The sequence below is a fragment of the Chinchilla lanigera genome, unplaced genomic scaffold (genome assembly GCF_000276665.1).
Source record: "Chinchilla lanigera isolate Chin_1 unplaced genomic scaffold, ChiLan1.0 scaffold00013, whole genome shotgun sequence".
In the NCBI taxonomy this organism is placed as follows: Eukaryota; Metazoa; Chordata; class Mammalia; order Rodentia; family Chinchillidae; genus Chinchilla; species Chinchilla lanigera.
The window spans coordinates 1,095,994-1,119,571 of NW_004955414.1; the positions used below are offsets into that span (position 1 = coordinate 1,095,994).

The 23,578-nt window shown below is 37.6% G+C and overlaps 1 protein-coding gene across 7 annotated transcripts in view; it reads right to left on the reverse strand.

Annotated features, from left to right (window-relative positions):
- The window catches only part of Ccdc67 (coiled-coil domain containing 67), a gene marked incomplete at its 5' end in the record, with an annotated part of 63,731 nt that overhangs the window by 33,026 nt on the left and 7,127 nt on the right, over nt 1-23,578 (reverse strand). For 4 of the 7 annotated variants that reach the window (XM_013512047.1, XM_013512051.1, XM_013512050.1 and 1 more), the window contains 4 exon segments: nt 132-245; nt 4,885-5,016; nt 12,231-12,326; nt 13,715-13,886. In XM_013512047.1, the coding sequence (XP_013367501.1) occupies nt 132-245; nt 4,885-5,016; nt 12,231-12,326; nt 13,715-13,852 (480 nt within the window). 7 annotated transcript variants of the gene reach the window in all.

Consider the following 23,578-nt stretch of genomic DNA (forward strand, 5'->3'; position numbering starts at 1 on the left):
TGGATCAACTCTGGCTATTTTTTCCTTAATTTACACTTCTATTTGTAAATGGATTACATATTGAATGGCAAGGATACCAATATATAGCTTCTAATTTCTTCTAAGTTAGCAGATAGTATTAGATAATTTACCTGAAACTGATTATACTTTTCAGATAATAATTTTTGTTGAGCATCTAAAGAAACCAGATGAGTCTGATACAGTATCTCTTGCTTGTCCCATTCACTTGACTTTGCTCTAAATTCCTTTAAAAATGGCGGGGAGGAGAGACATAAATTGAAGGATATTGTTCATTTAAAGCACAAGGAATAGCGTTTCTTTCATTTACACTTCATTTTGAGGAAAACAGTTACATACATTTTTTACATATTAGGAAGAACCAAACCAAGAAAGTATCAAATCATTCATGTTGCATTTATTTCTATAGGCTGAATATCCCCTGATGTATCTGTATATACATAATGAGATAATGGGATAGTACTCAAGTATCAAAAATTCATTTATGTTTCACATATACTTTATACACAGAGCCCGAAGGTACCTGTACAGTGTTTTTAGTGTACCTGTGTCTTGGCTGTAAGTCATCCTATGAGATTAGGTATGGAACTTCCCACTTGTGGCATCATGTCAGTGCTCAAAAAGCTTTGGATTTTAGAGTGTTTGGGATTACAAATTTTGAGATCATGCATAGTCAACCTATATCTTTCAATTTTTGGTATGCAAGTATAACATTTTTAATTTAATCCTTTTACAAACTATTAAACATGCTATTTATTAAAAAATACAACTTACATATCTAAATCTCTGATAACAAATGATAATTAATAATAAAGTTGTTTCAAACAACCTTTTACTCCAACTAGTACTTTATTTTCTGACACAAGAAGTTTTCCTCTTCTTTCCTTCCTCACACTCAAGTCACTGAATGTGCTCCCTCGCTGTTTAAGAGGGCAGGGCACATAGACAGATTTAGCAGCTGCTATGTATCTTCTCCAGGTCCACATCTGGAAGCTTAATGCCCAATGTGCTGAGAGGGGAGTGGAATGGGGAGGTAATTAGGTTATGATCCAGGAACCAACTCTTGAAATAAGAGCTATTAAAGAACTTTCCGTCTTTCTTCCTGGTATGTGAGGATACAAACAGCAGATAGACAACTGTGTACCAGCAGGAGGGGCCCTCCACAGAATCTGGCCATGGTGGCACTCTGATCTTGGGTTTCCAGCTCAGGACTGTGAAAAATGGATGTCTGGTGTACAGCAGACCCAGAGCAGGGTATTCTGTTATAGCACCTTAAACTACCACTAAAGCCCCTTGCAGCTTTCAAAGCTATTGTCCAAATTGAAGCCAAAATTATCACTCTTGGGAATAGAAAAATCACCTCAGGTTTCATTTAGAAAGTACCAAATCGGGCTACCTGGAGAAGAAACGGTAGAACTAGCTTGAAAGAGTGTACTGGTTCTTGAACTTTCTGCTCAAGTAATGTAGTCACAGAGCATGATTATCTGTTCACAACTTAATAATGTGAGCAAAGGGTATGGCTTTGGAGGTACCAAAGAAAACTTCTCAATTTTGCCTAGAGCAGCCATTACATTTATCTTTCTGTGCAGGCTGTAAGCAACTTAATGCCAAACATTATGTATTTTATTACTTTTCTACTGTTCATAGTGGTGACAAAAGGCCAGGTACCACTTATACTCCATGAATTTACAAGCAAAAGCATCGTATTAACATTCCCTAAAATTTAGAAATTTCCCACTAAATTCTGCAGAGAAAACAACATAGCTGGAAACAAACTCTGTAACTACTAAATTCATGGTTACATAGTATTGTGTACATATATACATGGTATATGAATAACCTATCCTCCAGGTTATGTGGAGAGAAGAAAAATTGTAACTACTGCATGATTAAAAATTTGTTTTGAAGGAAACAGGCAAAGGACATATAGGAAAGTACAGAAATGTAGATATAAGGTAGCAATTTGTAGTATGAGGGGTATAATAATTTTGTCACATAAAAGGCATGCAGATATCTCCCCTAATATGTCAAATTGGAACACAGTTCATTTGGCGAGAGTGATTTATATTGCTTTGAAAATGGCTGAAATGATGGACTGGGTATGCTAGAAAAGAAACATGCTGCTTTAGAGGATGAAAACTGTATCTTGCTTAAAATGAGAAAAACATGGTATTTCATATTTTCCAAAGAGAAATGATTTTAAAGAACATTTAGGAAAATTTTCATTTTATAAATCCACAGTCCGAAAGCAATTAGTGTAGGAAATCTATAACTTAGCTTTTTATAGTAATTGTTACTTGAAATTGAGTGATGATAAGAGAAATTGAGATAAATACCCTCTCTTCTAAATAGATATTAATACCTTATGATAGACTGTATTTAATAGGCAGTGAAGATAATCTACTTAAAGTTATTGACTTTGATTCTGATACTCAATGATTTGGAAATTAGGTACAGGAAACCACATTTTTTCATATTTGTAACAAACTTACAAAATCAGCCTCTCGGAGAAAATAGGTTGCATTTTCAAATCAACGCAGTCTAGGGTTTAAAAAATTTGTTGGCCTTTAATTTAAAAAGGCATCTTTGGAGTAAGAAGTCAAAGTCTGAGCAATGTTGACTTAAGCAGTAAATATCTTTTAAATAATACAAATACTTCACATCATCTATCCAGCACAAACGAATACTCTGTAGCATGAGTTAGGGGGGGCAGGATCATTAATCTTGACTCCTGACTGTTGTTACAACCATAAGAATGGAGGCCAGGAAGGGCTAGAAGAGTGTGTCACAGACATCTTAGCAGGTACTTAAAACATCCTTGGCTTCCTTGGTCACACAGATAGACTAGTTTCAGACTAGCAGCTACAACAGTATATGTGCTTGTACCACATCACACAGAGAACAATGAAAGTCCTAAGGGTTTTTATAGAGATTGGAGCTGGCTGCCTAGGCTTCAGGGCATCTGTAGACTTCCCTAGACCTTCAGAGTAAGTTCTCCAAGGCTGGAAATCCTTTCCTGGGTCTTCATAATTGAGAGCTAGAGGTAGTAATTTTCATTAAAAGTACAGTTTCTAGTGGTAGCTATGTTATTCGATTACTTTTAAGTACATGGCCTTTAGTGATTACTCTATGACAGGGACGCTATAAACATGTGTAAGATGGTTTTAACTTTTTTTTAGGAAAAATCTCATACTTACATGAAAGTAGAAAATAAAAAGAACTTTCACACACTCTTCACCCAGCTTAACTAGCATCAACCTGGTCTGCCTTTATTTCTCCAAACTCTCCATCCTTTTTGTTGGCGTATTTTGAGGCAACTTCTTGACCTCGTGGATTTTCACTCTTAAATGCCTCACTGTGCATTTCCCCATAACCATAATGCCACTTACATTTTAAAACACCATTTAGTGATGGAAAAATGGAATCTCTATGAGGCTAACAACATGCCTAAAGGTACAGGGCAAATAAATGAGTCATCAGGGTATGTTTTACGTTGCAAGTGTAAAGCTTTGTTGTTGGAACAATTTATATGCAGTGGTTCTCCCCCAAAAGCACACAGAGAGTCTATAAAATGGATAATCAGTGTCTTGATCTCTGTTTTGATTGAAAGAACATGTGTCTCACAAAGCACATCTTTGGCATCCCTTATGAGGATATTTCTTAAGCCAGTCTGGAATTTCTGAGCCAGTGAAAGCCAAGAAATGAGTGCATGAGGGCAATTCACTCACTGATAGTAATTTTGTAAAGAGATGTACATATCATCCAGTAAGATGTAAAATCTGCAGACCTTTTAAAGAACAAAGTCCAAGACTTCCTACAAAGTTCCTGCAACAGGTTAGTATTAACGCTATGACCCCAGCCCTTATTTTTCTCTACTTTTATTACAGATATTTTGGAGCAGAGAACTGTTAATTGAAGAGAAAGATAATGATGTATGAAATGAAGCAGTGACAACCCGTGAGGGGAAATGGTGAAGGGGCAGACTTGGGCTGGAATATGGAAGAGTAGGAGAAAGGCCCAGATCACAGACTCCACAAAGGCATCTAAACTTGGTGACTTGCAGGTGCAGAACCATTATCAATCAGTGAATAAAAGAAAAAGAGATCATGAGCAAGGGGTAGGATGCTGGGATTTAGCACTTGAGAGGAAGCAAGAAATTGAGTGGGATAATATAAGGGTTGGCATGGGTAAATTAGTAACTGGGCAGCACTGGGAACCCTGCTGAGGTTAGATGGTGAGAATTTATAGCAGAATCTATTTGCTGTTTTGTGACTTACAGCAGGAATACTCAAGAGTATAGGGAAGAAAAATAGCTGATCTGTGTTTTCTAAAGTGGGAAAATTAAAAGGGTGAGAGTAAGTGCATCTGTGACTTAGTGAATCTTTCCACAGACTAACATTTTATAATGTGGGTGACAAGGGTGACTAATGTTAGAGTTCTGCTACAGCTTTAAAGAAAAAACCCTGAAACTTTAAGCCTTGTGCTGAAAACTATTTTGAGGCTTCATTGGGATTTAAGTACCTCATAGTTAAGTGGCCATTAAAGGATTTATTAGATATTCCTTTAACTGACCCCAAGGGTGTTCTTTAATTTCACTCAACAGCTGTAGTTTCTTTGAACTTTTTTTCGCTCTCCCAAAATGCTGATATATATAAAAGATGTATAAATCAAAGTGATGTTTTAATTCACTAAGTGCTTGAAGTGAAGGTACACTAAGAAAATACATTCAATGAGAGGTTGATCTGTAATGGTGTTTTTACCACAGCTGTACATGCCACTGCGTATACTAGAAACTAATAGCCCACAAGAACAACGGTGAAAATCAATCTTTCATGCTCACACAGAAACTAAGAAAATATACCTCACCTCTAATTTCTGGTTCAAATTGCTCAGTTCAAAGGGTATTTCTTCTTTGTGAGACAATTCTTTTCGGTGAATTTTGTTTTGTTTCATCTGATGTAACCTCAGTTTTTCAAAGCTGTTTGTTAGCTGGGAAAACTGTAAATAAAAAATACTAACATCTTACTTTTAACAGTTACTTCTAGTTTGATTTCACAATTATTTCTTTTTCTGTGTACCTCTTTGAAAATTTAAGTCATGATTAGAAAGTGCAGTAAAGCTTAAATGTTCCAATTAGTGAAGACAGAAGCAGTTATTAAAACTAAATTATTGAAGCTGAACACAATTCGGTTTTCATGTAAATTTGGGACTTAATTAAATGCACAGTTAAACAATGATTCACTTGATAAAGGTTTTGTTCAGTTTTGTTTTAACTGAATGTTAGCAAAGCTCACAAAAAACACAAGTTTTTTCTTACTTTTATTTTGTGCCATCTTGTGTTGACAATTTCAATTTTGGTAACTCAATCTACAAAATAGCCATTTTATATTTTGTTCAAGAAAACTGAGTATTTAATTTAATTCCTTTAAGTAGCATAGTATACCAACACCTCTGAAAAAATTTCTATATATCTGTTACTAAGCATCTTTTGCTTACACTTTTAATGTTGAAATAATTAGCGGTCCACAGGGAGTTACAAAGTTATTATACAGAGGTTCTGAGTTCTTTTCCCAATTTACCCCACTATTTACCTCATCGAACTATAGCATAAGTACAACTTACTGATACAGTGTGATATTAAAACCAGGAAGGAGATACTGGTCCAATATATGTGTATAGCTCTATGCCATTTTCTCACATGTGTAGATCTGAGTGATCACAACCGCAATTGCAGATATATACCCAGGGCTGGGGATACAGCTCAGTGGTTGAGCTTGTACTGAGCCTGTAGCACTCTGGGTTTGATCCCAAAACAACAGTAACAAAAAAAGATACAGAACTCCTCCTTCCTTCATCCCACCTCTTCAGTCACACTGTCCCCCTCCAGCTTCCTACCCTTCACCCCTGTTTTCTATCTCTATAATTTGTCCTCTATGTCTAATTTTAACATTTTGAGAAAGTTATGAAATGGATTCATGTAATATATGAACATATATTCATATAATATACGATCATTGAGATTGAATTTTCTTACTTCACTTAATATTCTTGAGATACAATAGTTCATTCCTTTTTAGTGCTGAGTAATATTTCATGCTATGTATGTATCACAGTTGTTTGATTATTCACATATTAAAACATTTTGATTGTTTCTAGTTTTGGGCTATTACAAATAAGGCTATAATTTGTGTCTACATTATCTCATTTGAAGTACCCAATTCTGCTTTCCTTTTTTCTCATACAATTTCTTCTACTGGTCTAATTCACCCAATATATAAATTAACCTGAATAAAATTCCACCACATGAATGTGTCACAGTTCATCATTCATTAACTGATGGACATTTGAATTGCTTTCAGTTTTGGATATTATGAATATGCTGCTATGAAATTTGTATACAAGTCCTTCTGTGGATACATATTTTCATTTCCTGTGGGTGCATACTTAGGCAAAGAACTGCTGCATTATCTAGTAGCTATAAGTTTAACTTTTTGAGGAACAACTTTCCAAAGTGGCTACACCATTTTCCATACATACTCAAAATGTACTAGGTTCCATTTCCTCACTAGCATTGTTATTTCTGCCTTTTTATCACAGCCATCCTACTTGTATAAGGGGATCTCATTGTAGGCTTGCTTTGCATTTCTCTAAACAACGTTAAGCATTTCATGTACTTATCCGCCATTTGTAAATCTTCTTTGGATAAATGTTTCTTCAAATCTTTATCTGTTTTAAAGATTGGTCATTTGTCCTTATTACTGACCAGTGCCATGGTTTGGATATGGTCTGTGTTAATGTTCTAGAAGCTTGGTCCTAAACGTGGTGATGTTGAGAGGTAGGACCTTTAAGAGGCAGGGCCTCGTAAATGTGAACAGTGATTAGGTCCCTGTTCTTGACGGGGATCAATGCAGCACTTGTAGGACCTTGGTTTGTTCTGGGAGAACAAAAAGATGAAAATGAAAGATGAAAATGACTGATTCCTGAGTGTTTCTGTAGCAGTCACAAACACTCCCAGTCTTGTGATGCCAGCCCCGTGCTGTTCCCCAATCTCCCAGGGGGTCTCTCACTTGAGGAAAACAGAGAGGCCATCAGGTTTCCTGATTCTAGACTTTCAGCCACCAAAACTGTGAGATCCATAAACCTCTTTATAAAATACCTTACCTCAGGTATTTTGCTATAGCAACAGAAAATTGATACAACCCAATATTTCTATGTTTTACATGATTTACAAATAGTCTCTGATTTACAAATACTGTGTTCTGTGGATTGTCTTCTACTTTACCAGTTGTGTTGGGTTTTTTTTTGGTTTTTGTTTTTTTGTTTTTCTCTGGTACTGGGAATCGAACTCACGACTGTGCACTTGCCAGGCAGGTGCTATGTCGCTGAGCTAAATCCCCAGCCTGATTGTGTTCTTTGAAAACTACAAATTAAAGTTCCAATGAAGTCAAACTTCTCTAATTGTTGTGTTGCTTATACTTTTGTTGGCATATCTAAGAAACCATGACTAAGCCACCAAAGTCCCAAACATTTACTCCTGTGTTTTCATCTAATAAGTTTACAGATTTGAGTTTTACATTTAGATCTTCGATTAACTTTAAGTTAATTTGTGTCTGTGGGTTAAAGTAATTTTACTTTTTTTTTTTTTTTTGCATGTGGCTATCAGATTATCCCCATACATTTGTTGAAAACACTATATCTTTTTCCATTGAATTACCTTGGCATTTCTGTCTAATTTTGATTAATATTTATGTGGTACAATTTTCCATCTTTCTATTTCCAACTTGTCTACACAGTTACATTTGAAATGTGTTTCTGGGAACCGAGGGTGGAGTTGGGTCACATATTATTTACTGTACCAGTCTCTTAAGCCTGAACTTTTTTGTTTTGCTTTGTATTACTTTTTTCTACTTTTTGGTTTCTGTTTTTACTTTTTTGTCTTCTTGTAGGTTACTTAAGATTTTCACAATGAATTTTGACTTATCAATAGTGATTTTTAGTGTATCTCTTGTATAACTTTTTCAGCAGTTGCTGCAGGTATTAAATTTTACTTGCATAACTTATCACAAGTGAGTGGTGCTGACATTTTGCCATTTCAAGCATAGAAACCTTATTTTTCTTTATGTACTTTTCCCCTGCCCCATCTGAATGCAATTGTCTTAAATGTTTTCTCTGCATACATTGAGAACCACACTAGATACTGTTATTAATTTTTTACTGTCAATTGAGGTGAGTTCAAAGAAAGCATGTTGTTGTTACCCATGTTTTTACTTTTTCCAGTGTTTTCTCTTCCCTTCTAGATGTTTCAAGACTCTTTCTTATTTATTTTTATTTATTACTAGTACATGTTTACCTTTACTGTACATGCTTACCTTCCTCTTAGGGAGTAGATGCATATATTTAATAATCTTGATTCATTTATTCACCTCTCCTCCCACACTGCCTCTAGATTCCCTCCCCCATTCTCATTACTATAATGATTATTCAGTTCATGTTTCCAACATATAATTACATTCACTCTGGGTAGTTGGTACATGTGTGTGATACACTTCAAGTATTTTTTATGTTCTCTTCCCCTTTTGCCCCCTCCCTCAGGATCTTGGTCCTCTTCCTATGAAATAAACTCTATCTCCCTGTTTTCTTTACCAATCTTTGGTCTTTATTTATACTTTGGATTACTCCAATGAGAGACACCATATGGTATGTGAACTTCTGTATCTAACTTACTTTACCTAACATTGTTTTCAAAGTGCATCCATTTTCTGACAAATGTCTTGAATTTATTCTTCTTTATAGTCAAGTAGTATTCCATTACAGATAGATAGGACATTTTCTCCATCCATTCATATGTTGATGGACATATAGGCTCCTTCCAAGATTTAGCTATTATGAATTGTACTGATATAAAAATTGGTGTGCATGTATCAACTTGTTAGTCATTCTTTTAGTTTCTATCCACTGATAACAAATGCTCCTAGTTTTCCTTCATATGACAATTTCATCATTCCATTCTTCATTCTTAAATGATATTTTTGCCCCACAGAGAACTCTGGGTTCTTTCTTGAAATACCCTGTACCATTTCTTTACAGCTTCCACAGTTTCTGATGAGGAATCTACTGTTACCTAAGTTGATTTTCCCTACAGGCAAAGCATCACTTCTCTCTTACTACTTCTAAGTTAGTTTGTTTGTTGTAGTATGTCCTGCTATAGATTTTTTGAGTTTGTTAATTTCATTCAGCTTCTTGAATATACATATATATCTTTTAACAAATTTTTGAACTTTGGAACTATTACTTCTTTGAATACTTTTCACATTTCTCCTTTTCTTGTGGGACTCCAATAATACAAATTTCCAATTTCTCATTATACATTACTGAGGTATTTACTTTTAGTTTTTCTCTCTGTTGTTCAGATCAGATGATTTCTACTGTACTATCTTCAACGTCACAGATTAATTTGTCCTCTCTATACTGCTTCTGAGTTCTTCCACTGAAATTTCAATTTGATTATTATATTTTCAGTTATAAAATTTCTATTTAGTTCTTTATAGTTTTTAAAACTTCTTTGCTAAGACTTTCTAATTTTTTTATTCATTTCAAACATATTTGCAACTGCTCACTGAAGCATTTTTATAACAGCTGCTTTAAAAATCTTTGACAAATAATTCTAACATCTATGTCATTTTCACATTGACATCCAGTTGATATCTTCTTCCTTCCTGCTATCAAGAGTGGTTTTCTAATGAACTCTGGGAATTTAGGGTCATTTTCCTGTGACACTCCGGGCTTTATTTAAATATGGTATATTAGTGGTCCTCTTCTGACAATGCACCAGCAAGGAAAATGGAGTGCTGCCTTACTGCTGCCAGGTGGCAACAGAAGTCCAGGTTTTGATATGGGCTTGGTTGGAACCCAGGGGTTGCTCCTCACTGCTGCTCAGTGGGAGTGGGAATTCAGGCTCCAGACCAGTCTTTCACTGATGCCACTTTGACTGGAGGAGCATGGAAGCCTTGGTCCCGGCTCCAATGTGGTCTTCGGTGATGCTGCAGTGGGGCAGGAGGGGGCCTTGCTGTCACTAAGCCACAGTGACTCCTCACGGGCTTCTTCAGCAGCCCTGAGAGGAGGGGACGGGCACCTCACGCCCATAAGGTAGGTGGAAAAATCCAATGCTCTACATGGTTTTCACCGATAACCACCAGTTGGGGGAAGCCTCGTTAATGTCTGATGATGATAAAAATCCTGGCTCTCCACTCATCTTCTCTGACGCTACCCAAGTAGAGGGGCTGAGCTACCTTGTCATAGTCTGGAAAGGGTAGAAATTGAGGTTTCCGGTCAGCATTTGTTGGTGGGAAGGGGCCGTACTTCTCCCCAGTATGTGGTATTGGCTGGAGTAGTCATTATCTTAACACGTTTTATATTATTAGTTTGTCTCCTGCCTGGTCTTTTGACTAGAGACAAGATTTCCTTGGCCTTGTTATTTGTTTGTGTGCATGCACTGACAAATGCAGGTTTGTCGTTTCTCTGTTACTCAGTATATGAGGCAGAAAGAAATCCTGGGGAACTCACTACTGTGCCATTATTTGGATCCCAAGGTTCCTAACCAACCTAAGAAGTATTTCTCTCTATTTCCCAGAGTGATCTTTTGTTGTTTTATAAATAATGCCAGCATAAGTCTCAAATATGTATGTAAGCGTAGAACAACTACAGTGATTTTATATTTATGTCATTATTTTAGAGCATTATAGAAAAAACTAAACTTACTGATTTAAGTTTTACATGTTTAGAGTCTCATCTAGGAAAAATTATATGTAATTTAATAATTCTAGGTACTATCTAGTCCCAGTTACTGGAACTGCATGCAAAATTTAGGTGGGCTAAACTAGTCCTCTACTCTTACCTGTTAAGGTAACAGGTAAGATCAGACTTGCTAAGTGGCATCAGAAGATTTCAGTCTTAATGACTGAGTCCCCTCCTAAAAAGGTACTTACAAAGGATCATTAACTACCTTGGGCTCTTTTAACTATATTATCATATATAAATCTTTGCACACCAAGCAAGTCGGTTATAACGTGAACTGTTCATAATAAAACTATTTCCCATTGATTTATTTACTAGGTTAAGCAAGGGTATAACATCAGCTAGTTCTGAGATGCTCACATGATGAGATATTTGTTGGGAGAAAAAACTTTTTGTTTCCCGAAACAGTGGGAAGCTATAGTGATGAGTAATGAAAAATCAGTACCCCTCCTGTGAAATATGCAGAAGCACCATGATTCATGAAACAGCCCTGCTAGTAACAAGATAGTGAAGACGAGTTTTATTCTTTCAGTGATTTATTTCATAATAACAGACTACCATATTTTAAATTGTCATAGCAAAGAGGACATTCATGTTAGGTAGTAATAACTACTAGAGATAATTTTGGTTTTGCTGTTATTGAGATAGCTAACTATTATAATTTAATTAATGAGTATCTGGAGAAATTGAAAACTATTTGTTCAGCACTGTGTTAACAGCTAAAGAAGTAAGAAGGTATAGAGAGCTGACAATCTACAAAAAGAAACAAAACCAATACATATAAAACAATCAAAAGAGCCGGGTGTGGTGGCGCATGCCTGTAAGCCCAGCACTCCAGAGGCTGAGGCAGGAGGATCCTTGCAAGTTTGAGACCAGCCTGGGCTACAAAGTGAGCTCAAGGCCATCCTGAACTGCACAGCGAGACCCTGTCTCAAAAAGACCAAAAAAAAAAAAAAAAAAAAAAAAAAAATCAAAAAGACAGGGTGGCCCCAGGGAAATAGTTCAGCAGTGCAGCACCTGCCTGGCAAGTGCAAGATCCTAAGTTTGATCCCCAGTAGCCACCGCCCCCCCCCCAAAAAACCCCACAGGGCTAAATGTGCAAAAGACAAGAACTTTTGCTTGTGCCAGAAACAGCTGGTTTTAGCTGGGTGTGGTGGTGAATGTCTCTAATCCCAGCACTCTGAGAGGCTGAAGCAGGAGGATAGAAAGTTGAAGCCCAATTTCGACAATTTAGTGACTCAGTAAGACCCTATCTAAAGGGCTGATAATACAGCTCTTTGTGAGGGTGTTGGATTCAATCCCTAGTACTACAAACAGCAATAACAACAACAATAAATTGGTTTTAATAAAGTTAACACAGTTCTATCAGTCAAAAGCATGTAGTAAAATGTGTAATGTCATTATAACAGTTTCCTTACTTGAGCTTTTAGAGATTGAAGTTGTCCTTCATAATTCTGAGTCATTGCTAAATTACATTTTTCCAGACTGTCCAACTTCTGTCGAAGTAACCCTACCTGCATTAAGAATAAAATTTAATTTTGCCTGACAAAACCAGAAAATGTGCAAAAGAGAAGCACAATTCACATAAAACTGCTGTCCCACACCGAGAAGAAACATTTTTACTGTAGTTCTTAAAATTGCTATTAATAATTAAATTTACAAAAAACCAACACTGCTAACATTATTACACTAGCTACACATTAAGAGAGTACAGTATAGATGCTTAACAAAAGATTCTTATCACTGTCACATTTTAAACAAAGAGTTAGAATTTACTTTGCATTGTCTTTCTGAGAGGCTCTGACACTGTTACTCAGGTAAAACTCACCTAGCACAATTCAGTTCTCTCCTCTCCTCCCTGCCCTCCACTGGCTGAGAGGGGAGGTTTGCTTTAGTAGTACTATGAATAATTGTTACATTTTAAGTAGCAATTAACATTTTTAAAAGAAAGACATCTAAAAAGCGTTAAGAATTTGGCTTATTCAGTTGGTCTACTTAAAAAAGCAGGTAAGACTCCTGTTTACACATCTGTACCATTATAGGTGTAAAAGAGAGAGAATAACCCTGGCAGGTGCCAGGACTGAGGACCTGTGTGTTACTGTAAAGGGAAAGTAGATACTAATAGCTAAGTTAACCATCCCAAACAATAACACACTTAACTATGCAAAACACCAAGTTGCACTGAAACGCTACTAAAGATAAAAAACTGATAACAAGTTAATTGATGATGTTTTTTGAATATGATAGTAGAGTGTCTCTTCTGTCTTACCAAAAAAAAAAAATATCCAGAGAAACACAAGTCCATATAAATAAGGCATAGGGTTGTCCTCAACTTCTCAGGCCTGAGAGCACACTCCGGCAGTGGACAGACCCTCAAGGGCTGAGAGAACACCTCCTCGGTGGGTGCCTCACATGTATACACATACTTTGGCCAAACTTTACTCTTTTTCCTACAGTCAATTTTTGACATCTCATTGTCAGGAAATATTTTTCTAACAGATCACAAGAAACAAATGCCCCTGAACTCAAGCTTAGTATATATGCTGCTGAGGTGAGCATGTCTGAACTCTATCTTGAATAAAGACACAATTTTGATGACTTCTTTTGTTTCTACAGCAGCAAAAGCATTCATATCTTTGTTTGCAAACAGTATTTATTGCACATATATATTAAGCATCTGCTTTTATAGATGGCATTGACACTCTAAGTCTCTCTTCATCAGTAAGTATCTATGGACTTAACCCTGCCCTTATTTCATTGAATACATTTAGGATACTATGCAATAAATGCTGTTGGTAGTGCCTGAGAAAAAGCATCTATCATGAAAAACATATTATGATAGAATAATACTATTTGTAAGAGTCTGATAAATTAGCAGCTTATTAACACATGTATTCAGTACCTCTTGACCTTTCTGATCCAAACAAGTTTGTGCATTTGCCAACTCTTGATCGCGAAGATCTAATCGTGTCTCCAAAGCCCTCATCTTTCTTTCCCAGTCCAATTTTTTGTTGCTTACCATGATGTCAATTTGTTCCATTAATTCCTGAAGCTCAGCCTCACAAGGAGAAGCTCTGAAAAATGTAGAAAAGTCAAACACATTTTTAAGAGTGAAGAATAAGGACAAGAAAAATTATTATATTTTTCTGCACAGCTTTATTATTTCCTTAAATTGTTCAATTATTTAAAGAGGAAGGAGTCCAAAGCTAAAGGTTAAATTTTAAATTAAAACTAAAAGCTGGTTTTAGAGCTAAGAGTTATATACACTTAATTTTTAAAAATGAGTTTTTTAGAGGGGGCTAATTCTATGGGATACGCTAATATGAAAAAATTACATGATTTGGCTTAGATATCAGTGCTCTTACAAGTAAATATACATGTACCTATGTCTCCTGTGACCTGAGGAGGTTTGACAAAGGCAAACTGGAACATCTTGATGCCTCCCAGGGATAGAAGAGCAAGGATGGGAGGGGAAAGATGAGCCAGGAGCACTAACTGCTGTGGTGCTGCTCCTCGAAGAACTTGGCATGACCTCTGTTTGGGAGGAATTTGATCTGACAGATGTGTACAGCGTAGAGTAAGTCTTCGTACAGTGGGAATATAGCAGTATCTTGGGCCTAGGAAGGCACACTGAGTTTGAAACAAGATTCTTGCTAACAGGATTACGGAGACTGAACAGTAGTGAAAGGACAGAGGTCTAGGTGTTCCCAGCACAGGGTCCCCTTTGGAGAAGCTGAAATATTCCTCAGGAATCTGGCAAAACAGGGATACTAAAGCCTCAGATTTCAGCCTAAGGGACACACAAATGTCCAGATTAGGTCAGCGAGTTATTTCAGTATTCATTTCAAAGGTGATGATCGGGCTTCTAATATATTTTTGTAGAAGAGAGGAGGGCACATGGGAGAAGCAGGTGCAAAATGATAACATTTCCTTCATTTAGCTTTATCAGATCAGGATCTCAGGGCTAATTAAGGATCATTTAGCATTTTGAAAAGATTGAGGCCCACAGAGGTCTAAGGTCACACAGCTTATTAGTGGAGCAAGCTAGATCCTAAGCAGCGGCTCCCCATCTTACGTGCCTTTCCGTATACCACTCAGTAAAAGACAGGGTGTTACGGTGCTTGAGAAGTACAGCACAAATCTGCTCCATTGTAGTAAAGCTAGAAACCAGCAAGAGGAGCCAAAATAATCCAGAATTTCAAGAATCACTTTCTAAAATACCCAGCATCAACCTGATCAATGAATGTCCCTTGAATTGTTAGAAATACACTGACCAGTTTTGCATCAGAGAGGTTTTAAGTACAAAGTACCACTTATGAAGTTTTCTTATAGTAATCCTGGACTAAGGCCTAATTTTTACTTAAAACCTAAAATAAGTCTGAGGAAAGGAAATATACTAATTCTTCTTTTAAAAACTTCATTGATTTTTAATTAGAATTACAATGGAGAGAAAAATAAGTATGGCCTGGTATCTTTGTATTTTTTTTCCTTTCACATAAATGTACAATTTTAAAGGTAAATATATTCTTTTTTTTCTTTTTTGCTAGTTTAAGTTCTTTAATAAAGGACTTTATCAGTCTTGTTCATTACTAACTCACTAGAGCCTAGTATGATGCCCCAGCTAGGTTCAGTAAATCCGCAATACACCTCTGAAGAATGAACAAATGAGTTATTTTCATTACTACCTCCTTGGCATGTAGGAATGGAATTAAAGTACAATCTATGAAGTACAGTTTGGACAAAATGTAATCTACTTAGTCACCCAGTCAATATTATCAAATAAGTGAATGAATGGTTTATTTCCTGGTTGTGACTATGGTATGCAAAAGTACTTTCAGAGGGGGAGATCCTATGAGCCATCCAATACAACTACCTGTCTGCCAGGTGCATTCCTTCCACACATACTTCTTAAGAGAACCACAATCTACCACTGATCTGACTGACGGGTCTAGGACAGAGTCTAAGACTCAGCAATGGTGACAAAGATGTCACTTTGTTCTCACAAAAAGCTCATGATCTGTGCTGTGACATCACAGTGAAGAGGTCAGCTTTACATCTGAGTTACCCCGGTAACTGGAACCCATGACCTGAGCCTGTATCTAGACAGCAAGGAGATTTAGAACATTTTTTTTTTATTTTAAAGAGAAAGAAAAACTAACAAAATAACAACAACGAAGACAAAAACAAAAAGGGTGCATGACCTCAAAACAAAATGACAGGTATTAACAACGGTTGCTACACTACAGATGTTATCTTCAACAAAGTTGCTCAGTCCACCAGATGTAAGAATATAAGATTGATCCAACAATCCAAGACAGTAATAAGTAATAAAGAAAACACTGGAAATGACAAGGAGAAAATTTCTTTTTTAAATTCAAGAATTTTCCACCAGTGTTCTTAATTTGATCTACTGAAATCATTCAGAAGTTTTTAGCACCGTACACCTTAAAGTTTTTAAGTACAGTCTTTCATGTGTTGCATGCAGTTCTTAGTGTACTTGTCTTCTCAATGTTCAGTATGAGAGACTGAATATACAAATGAATTATGGCCAAACTTTATGATTATATCTTCTACCTGCAACTTGTGTAACAACCAGTCTAGAAAGCCAAGCCACAAAGTCTGCAGCCATCATTCCAGAATGGTCAGGACTCAGTCACTGACTGCCAGCTTCCCTGGTTTTTGCTCCTACTTCCAACTCAGAACCAACCAGAGAAGGCTAAAGGTATTTCCCCCAACCAGTCTCATAGGATGCCCTACTTCTAGTGATCTGGCTCCTGTTTCCCTAGGCTGTGAGCCTCCAGTCAGAGCAGACCTGAAGCCTTCCTTTTTCTAACCTACGCAAAGCTGTACCCCTTGCCTGCCGGCTTTGGATTCTCTGGAAAACACAAGTGATTAGTGGGTGACTCCCTTGTTATAGAAAGCTCCGCAACAAATAGCCTTTGCTTATTCTCATTTGTGTGATCATTGCTTATATCCAAAAATATCTTTATTTCCTTTGATTGTTCTTAGATATTTTTTTCCACTGCTCTATTCTCTGCACCCAGTATACTGCTTGGAAAATACTATATAATTTACATATTTGTTAGACGAACGAGAAACCAAATGACCATAATAAGATTTTTAGACTCTTCATAATCTTAGTGGCTCTCCTTTGAACAAATTCTTGTTTGTTAATTTCCTCCTTAAAATGTACCATTCAGGACGTTAACATAACAGAGGTATAATCTGATTAGCTCCAGGGAGGGACTCACAGTCTTTATTTTAGATGTCAGACACTTACATCCCACCATGTGAAGATCATACTTGCTTTGAATTTTGGAGGGTGAAGAGCAAAGCAGTGATACACTGCTTCAAGGTGAATTTATTCTTGTCTAAACCCTTCTTTTTCATGCGTGCTATGAGTAAGCTAACTACTCACTATCTTGTGCTTGTTTAGTTTCTCAGGAAATTCCCAAGGGCAGGACTTTGTCTTTGTTAAATTTCATCTTGAGAGTTTTAGCTTCTCAGAGCAGGTGGCCACCACTAGTTCTCTCAGCAAACATTCCTTAAATTGTGTGCCGTGCTCAGAGATGACACAGCAGGCAAGAGGGCAGGCAGAATAAACCACTGATGAACACATGCCAAGCGTTATACAGGAGGACAATGAATACATACTTGGAGCAGGCGCAGTACCACACAAGTCTTCCTAGACAAGGCAAATGTGAGCTTATAAACTGGGATCATTTGTCTGTCAGAAAACATATTTACAGTATCTCCCAGTTTGGCATCAGTTGTAGATGTCAGAAGTATTAACTATTTTATGCACATATATATTTGTATACCATTTATATATAAATTTAATGTGTACACATAAAATATACACATACACAGCACATTTCAAATACTATATATATATTTATAGAGAAACTGATAAAGGGTAGGATGGAGACAGAACCCCGTGTCATTCCACCACTAAGCCCTTCAGGGTAACGTGACCTGTTGATTATTTCTTTTATTATAATAAATTACTAATCCATTTAATTAACCTTGCAACTTTTTTCTCATAAAAATATGATGAAAGGCCCTGTGCAATATTATGGTATGCTTCTCTAACGCACCACACATTAACCTGTGAACTGAGGCTGGTCTAGGACACAGTGGGTGGGGAGTGTGGACTGAGTCTCGGTGGCCACTGCTGCAGCTTAGAGAGTTTCACCTAAGAGTTGGTCAAATTCAGTTTGACATCAAACTCAGATTTTTGTCAAACTTTATATTCTCTCCTGAAATTCATTTGTCCAGTCTTCTAGTGTATCTCTTGTTCTTCAGTTTTCCAGAGATAATTACTTGTAATTCACCTGGTAATTATTATCATTATTATCACTCCTAAATCTAGTGAACTTTAAAATTAAAGGCTTGGTTCAGCCTCCTTCATAGTTGGGATTAATGTTCTTTATTTTTATGCTCATTTCCTCTAGTCAAATGCCAGCTAACACTATGCTGAGTATTTTCCTGTAGTTCCTCTCATGAATGATCCCATTAATAAAATTAATAGATCTGATCTACTTAAGACATGCCAGCATTAGTCCTGAGGACTGAGTTTACCGTGGGAGCAACTCACAAGAGCAGGATCCTGGAGTCAGGTCAGATTAACCCTTTAATGCACTGGATCAGAAGAGAAGGGGCACACTGAGAGAATAGTATGGGGAGCACAGAATAAAAATATCAAGATACAAAATTTGGAGGGAAGTGGGAGCAGAATAGGAAATTGATGGTATTTATGATGGCAGCAGTGGGAAATGTGTTGGAAGGGTGCAGGGGCGTGAGGGAAAGTCACTTTTGGAATAAAAAGCCAAGTCTTTATCCCATTTTTACATTGTGTTTGTTTTTTGCTGTTGTCTGAGTTACTTACTGCAAATATTCTCCCATTTTGTAGGCTGTCTCCTCACTCTGTTGTTTCCTCAGCTATACAGAGGCCTTTTAGTTTTAACAGTTCTGTTTGTCAATTTTTGTTTTTGTTGCCTGGGCAGTTGGGGTCATATCCAAAAAAATCATTGCATGGGTCAATGTCCTGAAGTGTTTCACGTACGTTTTATTCTAGTACTTTCATAGTTTCCGGTCTTACGTTTAAGTCTCTAACTCATTTTGAGTTGATATTTGTAACTGGTGAGAAACAGTGGTCTACATTCATTCTTGTACATGTGGACATCTAGTTCCCCTCTGTTGAAAAGCCTCCTTCCATTGTGTTCTTCCCTCCTCCGTTAACATCTGTTGGCTGTAATGTGCAGGTTACTTCTGGGCTACCTGTGCCATGGTCTGTGTGTCCTTCTTTATGACAATGCCATGCTGCTTTTATTATAGCTCTGTAGTTCATATGTTAAAGTCAGAAGTGTTAACACTTTTGGCTTTGTCTTTTTGTTCAAGACTGCCTTGGCTACTCAGATTCTCATGTGTATAAGGAGGGCTATTACCAAAAAATACAAAAAAAAAATAACAAGCGCTGGTGAGGATGTGAAGAAAGGAACCCTTGTACACTGCTGACAGAAATGCAAATTGATATAGCTGTCATACAGCACAATATTGAGGCTTCTTAAAAGATGAAAATAAAATTACTGTATAAGGCAACAATCCCAGTGCTAGGTATTTACCCAAAGGAAATGAATTAAACATGGCAAAAGACATCTATCTGCACTCCCATGTGTATTACTATTCACAATAGCTAGGATATGGAGCCAACCTAAGTATCTGTCAATAGATGGATAAAGAAAAGGACACAAACCACAAACATGTACGTATATGAATATAAGAATACTATCCTACCATAGAAAATAAAGTCATTAGTGACAACATGGATGGACCTGCAGTGCATTAAATTAAGTGAAATAAGTCAAACGCAGAGAGGCAAACCACTCAGTCTCATTTATATGTGGAATCCGAAGAAGCTGAGTGGAATGGAGGTTTCCAGAGACTGAAGGGAGGGGAGAAAAGAGAGTGCGTCAGCAGGCACCATGTCACTATTTGATGGGGCTCACATTCTGGTATTGTGTAGCACAGTACCATGAATATAATAAATAACAAACATTATGTATCTCACAATAGGTGAGGACAGGAATTTGAAAGTGATAGATATGCTAATGATAGTTGATCACTACTTACTATATTCATGAATCAAAACATCATCTTATATCTCATAAATATGTACATATGTTATATGTAAATAAAAATAATAGATTTTAAAAAGAACCAGGGTAAGATGCATGAATTATGTAGAGGTGAACCATACCAATTTTGTGACTGGTAGACTCTTACCCCAAAATTATTTAAAATAGGCTTAAATGCTGGTTGTTAAAAGGGCAGGCCTTGGTCCGACAGACTGCTTGATAACCACACGATCTACTATCCCAGATGTTTCTGGAAGTGGGAGGGGCACTAATAATGTTAGATGGCAACAGTGACTATTCTGAGCACACTGGGACATGAGGTCACCTACCACTCATAGTCTGGACCACAGAGACGGAAAGACAGGTTTGTAAAATGAGGTGGGGGAAGAGACGAGACAGAGACAGAGAGACCTGCTCTGTTATCTTCAGTTTGGGACACAAGATATGTAAATAGAAGCGAGTCTGAGTCCGAAGCTTGGGAGAGAGAAGAGGGGGATTAAAAGACAGATGTGGAAGTGATCAAGGAGGGAAGGAGAGAGGAACAGAGAACAGAGACGTCAGGAAACAGGAACTGGTCTCAGAAAAGGAGTTTTCCGCTGGATTTGGCAGTGCACTCCTGTAATCCAGGCTGAGGCTGGGGCTAGTGTAGTGACTTAGTGAGCATGGTCTTAAACAGTGAAAAGAGGGGCTGGGATGTAGCTTAGGGTGAAGACCTTCGGTTGAATCCCAAGTACTGAAAAAAAAAGAAAGAACATGGGTTTCCATAGGGCCACTAAACAATCTCATTAGGTTTTAACTTTTTCAAAAATCTTTAAACAAAACTTTAACCTTTTATATTCTAGAATACATTATATACTTATTTGCCTCCGGCAATCACTTAAACTAAATATAATTTAATTCCCCCATGGTGGCTCACAGAGCTTGTTTTGAACCTCAAACACAAATACTGCGTCAGACCAGAGAAATAAACAACACCAAGTGTGAGATGCTCCGAAAGTCCGGAATCGGCCCCCTTCCCTCTCTCCCCTTCTCTCCTTCCTTCCTTCTAATACTGGGATTGAATCTAGGGGCTTCACACTGAGCCATTTGTTTGTTTGTTTTGAGAAAGGGTCTGGCTAAGTCACTGAGTCGTCCAGGGTGGGCTTGAATTTCCGATCCTCCTGACTCAGCTTCCCAGAGTGCTAGTGTTACAGGTGGGTACCAGGACTCCTGGCCCAGAACCTACCTTCACAGGCATGTCTGTGATTTCAGCCTGCTCTTTAGTTGACTGTCTCTCCTACCACAGTAAAGTAAAAGGTTCAGGAACATTAGGTCATATTTTCATGGTTACCCCTTTTGAAATTACTGAATAATAAATAAAAATAACTTTCTTCAAGCACTTTTCTAAAAAATGTTACTGTCATCATTGAAGTTTGTTGAGTTAGAATCACTTAAATGACTGATTTTACTGCATAACTGAGATGGCGGCTCACATTCAGTCCATTCTTTTCTGTCACTTTCAAGTGACAGAAGCTTACTGCTGGGATTCTGAGATGTAAACTTCACTATTACTTTTTAAGTGTGTTTAAATGTACTCATAAAGACCTATTCTAAAGCTTTTATCATCATAAAAGGGAGAGATTAGTAGAAATGAAATGCAGTGCCATAGCCCCCAAGTCCCTATCAATGTTTTATCAGAATTCTAGGCACATACAAATTTAAAATCTCATTATTTCTGTTCTGAAAAGAGGACAATCTGTTAAAATACCTACAGTACAGGTACTTTTCTTTCTCTAGTAACCTTTCACATTCTGAGTTCTCTTCACACTGTTCTTGTACCAAGGGAAGGCAGCCAGATGAGAGTGAATGATTAGAAGGCACTAACCTCTTTATTCAGAGGGATCTTCATAATAATGTAGAAGTATAAATAGCTTCACCATCCTCATTACACTTATGTATCTGATTTCGGCGCAGATACATGTATCTGATTTCGGCGCAGATACATGATATCAACACATGATACAGTTCACGGTAAACCAATGTTTACCTACACTTGTGTTACTTGTGTTTTGTAAACCAATTTCTAGGATCTTTAAAGTTTCCCCTTGACAGGTCTCTCTGATGAAACTACAGTGTTAATATACACGAAGATAGTCTTTTATCTTTTTCCACTTAAATTTGGAGCTAGCTCTTTCCCTAGATCCTAACAGGGAAAACTGGTAAGTATTGTTAAAGTCTGAGGTTTTTTTTTCGGTACTAGACAACATTGTAAAAAATACACCCTTTCCTGAATGTTCGAAATTTCTAATTATTCCCCCTGCAAACTTCTTGTGATAACTTCTGAATCTATTTGCAGTCTGAACTCCATTGTTCTAGGTCCTATGCAGCCTTGACATTTCCATGGGACATTTAGTAGCGTCTCAAACTTCACACATTTAAAACAGGGCACTTTCCTCCCAGAACCACAAACCTGTCCCCACTCCTGCCCTCTTCCTCTCTTTAACTGGCGTAACTGCTAACAGTTGCTTAAGATAAAAAACATCCCTGATGTGTTTTCCCCATCCCCCAAACCAACATGAAGTCTTGCTTGCGATGCCTCCTGCACACATGCTAACTTCTGACCACTTCTCACCACAGCTAGTGGTCTGAGTCATTCTTATCGCTTGACTTCTAGTTGCCAATTGCTATGGTTTGAGTGGTTTCTTTCTTTCCTTTTTGAGACAGGGTCTCGCTATGCAGTTCAGGCTGGCCTTGAGCTCACTTTGTAGCCCAGGTTGGTCTCCAACCCACAACAATCCTCCTGCCTCAGCCTCCTGAGTGCTGGGATTACAGGCGTGCGCCACCACTCCTGGCAAAGGATATGGGGTGAATACTTCCTGCCAAGGTCAAAATCCTGGAATCTCAGTCCTCAGTGTGGTGATGTTGAGAAGTGGTGGAACTTCTAATGGGTGTCCCCTGCTGTAGGAGATACTAGGTCATTAGGGGCACCAACCTTGGGAAGGGTTAATGTAGTTTCCACGGGCCCAGATTAGTTTCCAAGAGGGCGGGTAGTAAAAGGGAGGGCTGGGCTGGCCACTGCGTCTTCCTGGCTTTCTGTCTCACTGTATGTTCTCTCCTGTGTTCGCCTCCCTCACTGTGGTACCACCCTCACTGAGGCCTTTAGTGGAGACCAAACAGAGAGAGCTCCCTGAACCTGTGAGCCCAGACTACAAAACTGCGAGGAAATATACCTCCTTTCTTTTCAAAGTACCTGCCTCTAAGCATTTTGTTATGGCAACAGAAATTAAACTAATGCACCTATATAATATCCATCTTTCTTTTCTTCCATAGTAATAGAACTTTGATGTTATTCAGTCAGTATGTGTCCAGCTAAAAAAATAACTAAATTTCCAGCCTCCCCTGGAGCTAACCATGTTATAGGGCAAAACCTGGCCTGTGAATGAATGTTGCCAGACAGCTATTTAAAAGAGGGCCGCAGCCAATGCTGGCTTCCAGCAACACTGTGAGGTGGGCGTTGTTGTCACACTGTTATATGCGTGTGTGGTACTAGGGACCGAGCCCAGCGCCTTCACACTGTGCTATGTCCTCAGTCCTTTTTATTTGGAGACAGGGTCTCACTAGTTGCCCAGGCAGTACTCAAACTTGCAGTC